We start from the raw sequence: 12,891 nt of genomic DNA, 5'->3' as shown, positions 1-12,891 counted from the left end.
AGTTAAATTCACCTCCTCATGTGCCCGGAAGAATGTGACTGACAAATGAAGCCTGTGATTACACGTGAATAACTGAAATTCTGCCTTTAATTATGCCAGCACATCCACACAGAAGTCAATGAAGTTGCAGACCGAAGATCACTTGCTGTTTTCTGTTAAGTGACAAACACCCACAAACATACATACAGTCAGAAAGGCAGAGAAGCAAATTGTCCCAAAGCACGTCCCCTAGAACACTGTTTCTTGAAGATCTGGCTATGACGCCAGGAACAATTTCTACCTCCCTCCCTACACCATCTCTCACTTGTTTTTTCACCTCCCTCATTTTAAATATTTTAGGTAACATATCTCTAAATCCTCACAGATTTGCAAACAGATGTGCTGGGGGAAGTGGTTAAAGGAACATTTCACAATTCTCATCCAGCTAGAGAACTAGCGAACAAAGGTAATGCCAAGCCACAGCTCCTTTACGGAGCTGTGTTCCTACCCTGGGTAGGAAGCCAGGAGCACTCTGTACTTAGTTACCAAGTTGCTGCTGCATTCCTCAGGAGCTTTCCAGAAATCCCCCAGGAGCCACTGAATTTAGTACTTTTTCCTCATATGAAGCTGAAGCAACAACTTCCTTCTGCAGAACCACTTAAGAAAGACCAAGAGTTCTGACCTGAACTGGTCAGAATCACTCCTTCATACATCTCTTGAAACAGTTTTACGTTATCCACCTGTTTATTTCATAATAAGTTCAGCTTCGTATATTGTTGATATCAGTGTTATACCTTGAAGCTATTGCTACCCTGGAGCTGCTCTAAAGCAAAAGTCTTACTGAATTTCTTCTCTGAAAGAAAATGACAATATATTCTTCAAAACAAATGGAGAGATGAGCAATTATCAAATAAAATGCATTTCTGTCTTCTATGTACATATCTCAAAGCAGTAGAATTCCTTTATATTTCTATGGTTCAGACTAAGTCTTCCACTTTTATTAATAAAAAAATTGCTCAAAGTGTTTATTTCATTGCTTGGTTTCACAGTCGCACTTATTTTTGAAATTATTACTTCTTTATGTAAAGTACATCTAATACCTAACAGAATAACAAGCTGTTCCTCATAGGTAGCAAGTAATGACCAAAAGTATCACAGGGGAACAGGACTCGTGTAGTTTATTTTTTGTTTACCTTACCTGTTTTTTCCAACTAGATGACTTTTGCTTGAGCATTGCTTACTGTCCAAGTGTGACTTCAGCTGAACTATTTACACTGCCTCAGATTCTTCAACAGAAATCTGGGGCTTGGTTATATCAGTGCTACTGATCCCACACATAACTCCTTGAAAGTACATTTGACAATCATCTGCATGTATAAGATTATACCATAGTTTAGCTATCTTATATAAGAATTACTTGTTTTAAATAACTTCAGAAACCATCAGCATGTACACTGTTCCTTTTTACTAACTGGACTTCCAGTGTTCTGTAGGACTGCGTCCAGGCTGGATTTTAAAGATGGGAAGGTCATGATCTTACCCATATTCCCAAAGTTTGGATGAGTTCAGATACAAAGTTGTGGTTTTATCTTCTGCCTATGAATGAATACATAAAACAGCTTAGTCATACCAAGGTGTGCTGGTCCTTTTAGGGTAATTCTCACACTGCGACTCCCATGCGGTACAGCAATCACGGTTTCTTCCCCTAGGAAAATTAAAGAACTGCTTTAGAAGTTGTCTTGCATCAGGGAATTTGAACATCACGTAACTAGACTGAAAACTGTCAAGTGTGTCTAAAACACACAGGTTTCACAATTTTTATATTAAAAATAATGACACATTGTTTTATTAAGTACAACATACTGAGTCTTTTTGCTATGCTATGCAACTATCGACCTATGAATGGACTTATAAATCTTTCTCACTATTGGAAAATTATTTGCTATTAACAAAAACAACTGAAATGTCAGTAGTGTATTAGGAACATATTTGCACTCTGTTGTCCTAGTTTTATCTCCTAATCACTGAATTGACATAAGGAATCTGCTAAGTAGTACTTCCCCCTTACAAAAATCTGCAGCTGTTCAGTCTCATTTTGCCCACACCTCATTTCCTGCTGCAGGTCACAACTTTAATAAGTGGCAGGACTTAGAGGAAATAAATCATCTACTTAACACTAACCTTTAACCAATTACAGACCAGTTAAGAGCAAATATATACTAGATATAATGTATATGTTATAACAGTGTCTGCATCTAACTTACCATATAAGATCATTCCTTCCAGTAAGACCCTCAATTTAAGATTAACTATAAACCCAACCAACCCTGAATAGGACATGTCAATACAAAACAGCTTTTGGCTGCCTGAACGGCCTCTTCATATATAAATGCACAACACACTTACTTCAGTGCATTTTACAAAGGTAGAAAGTTATTACTTTCCATTTCAAATGTAGGAAACCATGATTTGCCCAAGAAAACTGAGTTAACAGTCAAATCAACAGACCAGAGTGTTTTATGCCAACAACAGCAGTGCTTTCAGACAAGGGTATGCACAGTGCACAGCAGGGATATCCACGAATGGATGAGAGAAGCGTCCAAGCAATGAAGTACCAGTATTCTGTCTTCCATTTCCATCACGGCCCAACTACAAATTGTCTTCGAAGCCAGACCTGCAAACATGGCCCATTGCAGGTACACCCCACAGAGGATGCTCTGTTCAGCGATGGCATTAACATATATTGAGGGACTGCTGGAGACGAAGTTCATTTTGTAGATTCAAAATGTAATGAGTTGAATGTCCGCGATACATTTGGTCCAGAATTACTCGTACAATGTTTAGGAGAAGACTATTTGAGTTTAGCTTTAACTAAAAAATAGTTGAAGAATGTTTCTTTCCACTTTAAACCAGACCATTTTATAGTAGATGCTAAATTATCAGCTTCTGGTTTACATCTCCTTAGCATAAGTATGAAATCCTGCCAAACATTCAGCATACTTCAAGCAAATACTGCAATTATTTTTTCTGAAATAAACACCTTCTTATGTTACAGTTTTTATATCACCAATTTCTAGGAAGGTCATTTAAATATAACAATTTATTTTGGATGTAATAAAATATGATCTTTATTAATTTCATACTTGGGTATTCCACCAGAGCGCAAAATACTACAGTAAGAACAATAATATAAGCTAAGGAGCCCTGGAAAAAACATTAACTACTGAACCACTTAATATCTTTTTGCATCTTGGTTTTTCATCAGACGGATTGCTAAAGATAGCCAGAAGGTAGTGGATGTGTATATCTTTAAAGTAAGGAAATAACTACTGAATTCATACGTGCTCTACAACTTCGAAGGAAAGAAGGTTTGAGGGGCCCATCAGTCCCTACTTGGTCAGGAATTGTATCCCGTCTTGACAATCAACCAGGAGTTACAGCAGAAAACCTCAAATAAGAGTCTGATTATGACCAGTTATGAATACTGCCGTTTTGAAGCAGAACCAAGGGCACTCCACACTGAACAGATGAGGCCAGGATTTGCAGATGTGCAGAGATGTGTAGGACTGCTCCTCTTGAGAACAACCAGGGTCGTTCTGCTGTGTTTCCTCCACCTCCTTACCACAAGCTCCGCTCGCCTCAGCAGGCCTTGTTGATCCCTTTTCGGGATGCTTCACATTCCTTTAGCAGTACTACAGACATTCCACCCTCACTGAAGCACTCTCTGATATGGTCCAAAAGTCTCACGGGGGTGCTAAATTTGGTGTTTCTCCGCGGTGGAGACAATATTACCAGAAAATATTTTATTTGCATTAGAGGAGACAACGAGGTTCACTACCACAGCAATGTTCAACCTCTGGAGCCCCACAGGCCTGTCAAGAAGACTGAGAGAGGAAGACTTTTGTGACCTGACGGAGAATTATGACCTAGGGCAGTCCTTCCATGAAATGAAGTAAATTATAGGGAAAAATAAAAGCGAGATGGTTGGAATTCTGAGTAGAGATGGGGAATTGGAAGAAAACAGGACAGAGCTGACTTAAGGGACTCCACCTTTGCCTGAGGACAGCTTTAGCTTCCTCTGAAACAGTAGTTACAATTGTCCAGGTCTGACATCAAAACTATACATTCCAAAGTTCTCCAGTTCTCAACTGAAGCATATAATTCATATACTCAAAGGAACACAAGGCCCTGTAAACCTATTTAAAAATGGTTATACTGTACATTTCCCATTAAATCAGTAGGACCCACACTGTTAAAAGCACTGAACTCTTACAAAAACATACTGGAAATGGCTAGCCTCAAATCTACAGTTACAATTCCCAATTATCTCCCCTTATAATATTTATTTATTTTTGAAAGTTAATCGCCGACCTTCGTCTAAAACTGAAAACAAATAACCTCAAAATTATCTGGAACATCCAGAAACACTGGAGTGTAAAATATGATTTTAGAGTCATAAATCTCACCTTAAAAACTGAGAAACAAGTGAGATAGTCACTGTTCTAACACTGCTTCCACTGCAAGAATTCCTGAGGCCATGTGGGTCATCTTTCTCCAGCACCTGCTTGAGATGCGCTCTCTGCTCTTACCCAGGGACTCTCAGCGATTGTGTGCGCACGCACTACATGCAGCCTTATTCATTAAGCCCCCCGATTGGCTTTTACTTTAGATGGCAAGGGTTGATCCTGTTTCTATGGTGTTAATGTGGATTTAGATTTCGATGAGAGCAAGATCAGACTCCCTGCTATGGTAAGACTGGGAGCTAATCCCCAGGATCAAAATAAAGAAGCCACATTCCTGAGCACAATCCAATTCAGCAGGTTTTATTTATTTTTCCATGTGAGCCATGGTGGACCCATTTACTGTTTCACATATGGGCCAGTTGGGATTTTTCCCCTCTCACCTCTTACAGCAGGGCAGAAGGTTTATTTCAGGCCTATAAAAACTGTTTCTTTCCATGTATTTGCTCAGCACTTGTCTGATGTCCTTCAGTTCTGATCGAAGGCTTATGTGCTCTCAGTATGCAAAGAACAATAGTCTAGGAACAACTGTAAGCAGAAGCGAACACAGAAGCTCAGAATGTTTGGAATATTATTGCAGTGGCTCCCTTCATGCACTCTAACATGAGAAAATTTCAGAAGATATTGTTCCTGGGGCACGTGCTGATCTGCCTAATGACAAGAATCTGTGCAAAGTCAAATACGTGCTGTTTAAGAGACACCTGAACTAGATAGGTATGAGCTACTGAAAAGAGAAGCTATGCATCTTGATCCTAAAAAGCTACATTGCAAAATCTGTATGGGCACATCCTTTCTGTCACCAAGTCCTTCACTCTCCCACTCCTCTACTTCTATCCCTGCTGGTCTTGTGACCCAAGCCTGCCTCTTCATCTGAGAGTGCCACTTCTTGGCATTGTTGAGTATTTCTAAGGTGTGGCATCTCCCATCGGGAGAATGGATCTCAAGAAAATGTAGTGCGAACTAGACAATGAAATAGCTAATGTCCTAACACAGGTAGTTCTCTAAGTAAGAGAAGACAGATCAGCAAAATGAAGGAGGAGCCTTCATACTAGCTATAACAGTCCAAAGTAAACAAAACAAACTAAACTTATCCATAGACTGAAAGACCCAGCATTCACCCTATACACATTGCAGTTGCTTCACTTTGAACTAACTCTAGTCTGATCCCATGAACTGCATATTTGGTAGCTGTTAGAGAACATTAGGTGCTTGTCTGGGCCTTATCTTCCGATTTATCTTCATTCCCCAAAAATCCAGTTTATGCTCTCCAAGACCACTCCATGATGTGAAGCGATAAGCAGTATGTTAGAACCATGATGACATTTGCTTCAAAAACATACTCCTTATCCAAACTGAAATGCTAATATGTTGGCATTCTATGCCTCCACACAGTTTTCCTGCCAAACCAGTCCCAATTCCCTCCTCTGCCTCAACATACAGCTGACTTTTCCCCATCCTCTCTGAGTGTTTCTGACTCCATCTCCCAACCTAGATTTCTTATCTAATCTCAGTCTCCTTCTCTTCCTCTTGTTCCTTGACCCAATGTATCTCTATAGGCAGTACTATCTGTCTTTCCTTCATTGTATAAACATAATGTCAATTTTTCTTGTACAGCTAGTCTCATCTTTCTCTCTCCTTAGGCAATCTCATCATCCCCAACCATAACAGTGAAGCTCAGAAGAGTCAGAAGCTTTTCATAGAATCTCTTCTGTAATACCTGAACGTGAGGTAGGAGGCATCATAGAATTCATCCATGGTGCCCGTACTACACTGCTGCAAAGCAGAAAGCAAGAGCAACCTCAAAGAGACTTTTTAACAGCTTACCTCTGGAAAAACAACATGTTAATTTATTTTAAGGAGATTACACACGTCTGATCTGTTTGCAGCTAGGACATGTAACTAGCTAGAGAACACTTAAAAGGACAAGTTTTCAGAAACATCAGTTGTTAACATCCAAGAAGTATCTATATAGCCTGAAGGAAAGGTTGGATGATGGTTTTTTTCTCTTTTTTGAAGAGTTGTAGTAAAATATGTGTTGATGTTCATAGATATTGCAAAAGACTTGTCTATGACCATAAGACTACTGCCTGCCAAATTTCAAATCCCTGATCCATGATCAAGTCCAACAATGGGGGATGTTAAGATATATTAAAGAAATTTTTCAGGAATGTTTTGACAGTGGGAAACAACATGTTTTTCTCTGCTGTGTCTTTGGAATATGCCGATTTTTTTTTGGCTGAATCTTCTCCAGCACCTGGAATGAAAAGTTTCTGACCCAACTGCTGAATTTTGGCAAAAAAAATCATTCACATAAAGTGAAACATCAGCAACCTTGACAATGGGAGTTACTAATTCCACGCACATTGATTTCAAAGAGGGGGGAAAGATACAAAATAGCAAGTTGTCACAGAACTGAGCCAGCTGATCATGGAATCATAGAATTGTTTAGGCTGAAAAAGAACTTTAAGATCATCCAGCCTGAACCTTAACCTAGCACTGCCAAGTCCACCACTAAACCATGTCCCTATACACCACGTGTACATGTCGTAAATACCTCTGGGGATGGTGACTCCACCATTCCCTGGGCAGCCTGCTCCAATATTTGACAACCTTTTCAATGAAGAAATACTTCCTAATATCCAGTCTGAGCCTCTCCTGGCACAACTTGAGGATAATTCCTCTCATCCTAGCACTTGTTGCTTGGGAGAGGAAACCAGCACCCACCTTGCTACAACCTCCTTTCAGATAGTTGCAGAGATTGATAAGGCCTCCCCTCAACCTCCTCCTCTCCAGGCTAAACAGCCACAATTCCCTCATCCGCTCCTCCTCAGACTCGTGCTCCAGATCCTCCTCCAGCTTGGTTGCCCTTCTCTGGACACACTCCAACAGTTCAATGTCTTTCTTGTAGTGAGGGGCTCAAAAATGAACGCAGTATTCAAGGTGTTGCCTCACCAGCACTGAGTATGGGGGGATGATCACTTCCCCAGTCCTGCCGGCCACGCTATTTCTGATATTTTCTCATTCTTGGTCACCTGGTACCACTGCTGCCTCATGTTCAGCCAGCTGTCAAGCAACACCCTCAGGTCCTTTTCTGTCGGACAGCCTTCCAGCCACTCTTTGCAAAGCCTGTAGAATTGCATGGGGTTGTTGTGGCCCAGGTGCAGGACCTGGCATTTAGCACAGTTGAACCCAATACAGCTGGCCTCAGCCCATCAATCCAGCCTGTCCAGGTCCCTCTGTAGCGTCTTCCTTCCCTCAAGAAGATCAACACTTCCATCCAACTTGGTGTCATCTGCTAACCTCCCGAGGATGCTGCCAATCCCACTGTCTAGATCATTGCTAAAGACAGTAAACAGAACTGGCCCTGACACTGAGCCCTGGAGAATGCCATTTGTGACCAGTCACCAACTGGATTGAACTTCATTCACAATTCTTTGGTCCCAGCCATCCAGCCAGATTTTCATTCAGCAAAGAGTACACCCGCCTAAGCCATCAGCAGCCAGTTTCTCCATGAGAAATGTGGGAAATGGTGTCAAAGGCTTTACTGAAGTCTAGGTAGACAACATCCACAGCCCTTCCCTCATCCACTAAGCAGGTCACCCGGTCATAGGAGGAGAACAGGTTGCTCAAGCAGGACTTGCCTTTCCTAAATCCACACTAACTTGGCCCAATCCCGTGGTCGTCCTGTACATACTGTGTGATGGCACTCAAGACAACCTGCTCCATAACCTTTCCTGATGATACTGAACAAGGAGCCTTGATGACGCCTCTGTTTAAATGACCAAAGTGCAATTAGGTTTCTGGTTAAGTGCGCCTGTAGATGATGACATACAAACACGTGACAATAAGTGACCAACAGTAAATTACACAAGTGCCACAGGAAATTAAACTCATGGCAAGCAGAAATTAAAATACTTGGAGCTATCAACATTGAAACATTTGTATGAAGCTTTCAGCAAAAACCTAAGAAAGGTAAAACTTGCAAGTATTAAATAGTTTGAGAATCAAATAAGACCAGATCAGGACAAGCTTGTGCCTTCAAGTTCACTCCCTACTAATTTCAGAACCAGCATCTTTTTTTCTTCCTTGGTATCAGGACCAGAACACTTTCCCACCATTCCTTGCCAACAATGGTGCGGAAAGCAGGCATCAGGGCCCAATCCTACATTTTTTCCATGTGCACAAAGTGCAGTGGAGCTAATGGGAGTTCCATGCATTTAGTTCTAGAAACATCAGGCCCATGATATCTCATTTCCCAATGGGATGGTACATTTTACAACATATTACACTTTTTGTTTGAATATCGTTAGTCAAATCTTTAATCATTTTACCAGAATGTTAGAATCTAGCTTGCTGGCAGAAGTCTAACTTACTTTGTCTTTCAAAGGCAATTACGTGCTAGTGGAAAAAAATAAAGAACTTTTGAAATGACAGTTTGTTTCATATTTGCAAAACAGTAAGCTTTCTTTCGGTACTGTTTAGCTTTCCAGTCGAAGTCATTCATTTGATGTAAAAACATATTTAAAAAGATGATAAAGCAGAGTGCTTCCTTTAGGAGTGATCTTTTGCTATCAATGCCTAAATTTCTTTCATTTAAAACTAAGGACCAAGATAACTAGGCACTTCAGTTTTCCCTTATGATCCTTTTTTTTTTTCCCCATAATAAAATCTTTGGCCCTTATTTTCCTTCCAATTCTTTAATTTGTCTCATTACACAAGGAAATTTACATCCTGCTCACAACCTTATAAGCTCCCTCTTACATACGTGTCTGTCATATGTCAATATTTTACTTCTCAACACTAGCTTTGAAAGTTTCCAAATGACTGTTTGAAAGATATCGCGTCTCCTTTCACTCATACATTAGTACAAAGAAAGCATGACTATTTCCACATTTCATTCACACAGAGTATGATTATAGGTAACAACTTCTGTAGTGTTGAACCAATCGACCCCAAAGAGTTTTGGCACTACCACAATACTAAGAAATCACCAAAATGTCTGACTTTAGTAGCACATATATTGTTTTGCTTATTTGAATGGCAATTCATTCATATTGCTTACTGCAGTGCAACGTAAAACCAAAACTTGACATAGCTGACATCTTCCCCCAGAAAAGTCTCTCTTCATCTTTAATTTTAAAGAACTTTTGAAGAGCCACTGAATTATGGCAGAGAAAACAATGAAACACTGCAATTTTTCATAACTTAGGCAAGGAAATGGGAGACCTTCCACCAAGCGATGCCAGTTGTAGTCAGCTCTTACCTGTGCCAGAATAACATTTTCCATCACAAAATGACAGCTGCAAACCCAGGTCCCCTTTGCCACTCCATTTTGACTGTACTTACATATTAAGCAGCAATTAAACGTGAATCTTCTTATTTCCCTTATCGAGACCTATTCAACCAGATTTGCCAACCCAACAAGTTTATTTTGGGTTACCCTAGAACTAGATAAGATGTCCCCGGGAGTATTGTCCTTCTCCAGTATGATCTCTATTTCTGTAAAATTCCACTAGATAATGCAATTCCATTCTATTCCAGCTGGCATCCACAGCAGAAAGGGAAAGAGCTACTTTGTGTGTACATATCCCTATATAGACATGGCTAGCTATACAGAGACACACAAAACAAATACAACTCGGTAATAATATAAAATATTATCCAGTCTCACTGCTTCACAAGCACTTACTTCTGTGCTGACCAGGAGCTCTGTGTAAATAAAAAGCAGCCCTCCACGAAAACTCTTTTTCAGCTAATTATAAACATCCAAGACATTTGCTCAGTGCTTCAGGATGAAAAACTTCGTAAGTTACTAATCTACATTCTCCCAAATGCACATTGTGAGCCCAAAACCAGAAAAAAATAGATGTGAGGCAACTATCTCACGTGATAAACGTGAGACATACATTGTGAGATTACCAGGGGCATCATCTATGAGGGTGGAAAGTACAGGTGTCAGTGGCAAGTCTCTATGTGACAAACTTTGCCTGGATGTGAACAGTCAGACTCTTCTGAAGCCAGTAAAGGGTCCAATTCAGACATCCTTCCTTTCTTTTCACTGCTACTGAGATCTACAGAGTTACTCACAGTAAAGTGCCAATTATTTTGAGGAAGAATGACAGAATTTGAGCCAAACACACATAAAAAGAGAAGAAATTATTATTCTCTTTCACCCTGTGCTTTTTCAACTACCTTTAGACACTTAAAAAAAAAAAAAAAAGATAAAGTTAAGTTGAAAACCAGGCACTTTCAATCTAAAGCCACAATTTCCATAAAACCATCTATAAGATGTTTCCATGATTTAAAAACATTGCTTCAGCATCACATATATTGCAACATAAGGATACCCTTTAAAATAAGATGTGCATCTTGATGGTTATTCCTGATCGAATTAATTGAGTAGCTCTATTAAAAAAATGCATATCTCACATTCTTTCCTAGCTATACCCTAACGTGTGGTATCCCTCATGGAATTTCAATAGCCTAATCTTGCACAGACTTCAGAATAAGTAGCTTTGGAAAACTGCAAACAAGTATATAGTTAAAAGGTCAATACTCTGCAGCATGCATGTTATTATACAAGCAGAAAACACAGTCAAGAATAAATTATCATAAGATCAATTTGCAACCTACTTTTTTCTGGTGAGACATGTGCCTTAGCTTGTCCCCTCACAAGTCTGCATGTTGAGCCATCTCCTGCACAGATTCCACAGTTGTCTTCCTTGGCATTGCTCCCAAGTTGTCGATCACAGCCTACTGCCTGCCAACATCAACACCACAGTCAGAAGGAGGGCAAAGCTGTAGTAGACATGCTCAGGTTTCTGGAATTTTATTTATTATGTTATCCTTTTGATTTTATGAGCTGGCCGCATTCTATCAAAGCATATCTTGCCATTTAGGATTTTAAAAGTGCGCTGTCATTTCCATGATTTTAATGATGAACCACAACAACTGATATATTAAGCTCTCAAGCATAGGAAACACACAAATCAGTTTTCCCCTGTTTATGTGAATGAATACCATTGAGCATTATTATTTCCAACACAAGGCGCAACTATGTTATTTACAATTTGTTTTTCATCACCTGTTTAATTCTGTTTAAGAAAGGATTAGTGCAATGAAATAACCCAAGTTAACTATTTAAAGGGCACTCAGCCTTCAGCTTCACAGAAAAGCAGCTGTGGGCAGTGCTAATTATCTAGTGTCTTGGCCATCCAAAATTTAACTGGCATTCATGTAGATCTCCTGTTCGCCATTCGCATCAATGTCAATCCCATATATGTTTGGTAAATGGTTCTTAAGAAACCTGGATGATTCAGTTCTCACCTTCTGATTTTATTGTCGTTGTTTCTGGATATGAGACCTGATCTATAAAACTTTCCAATGATTATTATAAAAACACCCAAACACTGCCAAAAATTCCAAGAGCAAAATATTTTAAAAATCAACTGAGAACTCTCCAAACTATAATGAAAATATTTTTCCCAGTATTCACTTTTTTCATATCAATCACCCTGCAAGAATAATAGGAGTGAGAATGGGAAGCAAAGAATAGACAACAATGACTAAAAATATCTTCCTGCAGGAATGGAGATAAATACTTGGTCTCATCTATGTTATCCTTCACCATTTTGTAAAAAAAAATATTCAGGAAGTACCAAATGCTGATCAAAAAGCTCATCTGTAGCTTTAAGTTTTCTCAAATCCACTTATAAACCTCTTATATTCACACATCTCTGAGAAATGCAGCTAACTGGTGGTAGACAGATAAATCTAACCAAACTCCAAACTGACAAACAGATTGAAAGTCCCCTGAAAACTCACAGTTACAAAATTCTGAAATTGGCCAGCACACTCCTCTTCCTATGTAAAATTGTTTGGAAGGGGCATTCTTCGCTGCCAAGGTCCACTGAATCTGTGCTGTGCCAAAACTGACACGTGACCACCTTGGAGAGGTGAGGATCAAGTCCGCACATAAGAGGCAGGGTTGGGTCTTCCAGTCTCCGAGTTAACACACCCCCCCCACACAAATCATGCATATCTGCTGCCAAACACAGAGAAACGTCGTCTTTAAGTTTCCTGCATCTATAGAAAAGGCAGCGAAGCAAACCCAACTCCCCCTCCTGCCCCTTTCCTTTATTTTCCCAAGTCCTTATATCCTGCACTCTCAGAAGGGCATTATGGTGCTTCAGGTGAGTGATACAAGGCACTGAATGGCATTTCCATACTAAAAGGTTCAGATCTACTGAAGAAAACATTAGCAACGGGAATTTTTTTATTCCTGAAACTGAAGGACACCATCATCCTATGTAGCCCAACAAAGAACTCATTTCAAAAAGAAATAAGAAGATAAATAAGATTATTTAATGTTCAGTGATAACAAAAACAGCTG

At 39.7% G+C, this 12,891-nt stretch overlaps 1 protein-coding gene across 3 annotated transcripts in view; it reads right to left on the bottom strand.

Annotated features, from left to right (window-relative positions):
• Positions 1-12,891, bottom strand: part of ADAMTSL3 (ADAMTS like 3) — a 174,706-nt gene that overhangs the window by 64,145 nt on the left and 97,670 nt on the right. For all 3 annotated transcript variants that reach the window (XR_011338244.1, XM_069866435.1, XM_069866436.1), the window contains 2 exons: positions 11,133-11,259; positions 1,610-1,684 (listed from right to left, as the gene is read on the bottom strand). Coding sequence is in view for 2 of the 3 variants with exons in the window: in XM_069866435.1 (XP_069722536.1) it covers positions 1,610-1,684; positions 11,133-11,259 (202 nt within the window). In the remaining variant the exon portion in view is untranslated. The remainder of the gene's footprint in view (positions 1-1,609; positions 1,685-11,132; positions 11,260-12,891) is intronic.

The sequence above is a fragment of the Phaenicophaeus curvirostris genome, chromosome 12 (assembly GCF_032191515.1).
Source record: "Phaenicophaeus curvirostris isolate KB17595 chromosome 12, BPBGC_Pcur_1.0, whole genome shotgun sequence".
NCBI lineage: Eukaryota > Metazoa > Chordata > Aves > Cuculiformes > Cuculidae > Phaenicophaeus > Phaenicophaeus curvirostris.
This window is presented reverse-complemented; position numbering and strand designations above follow the sequence as displayed.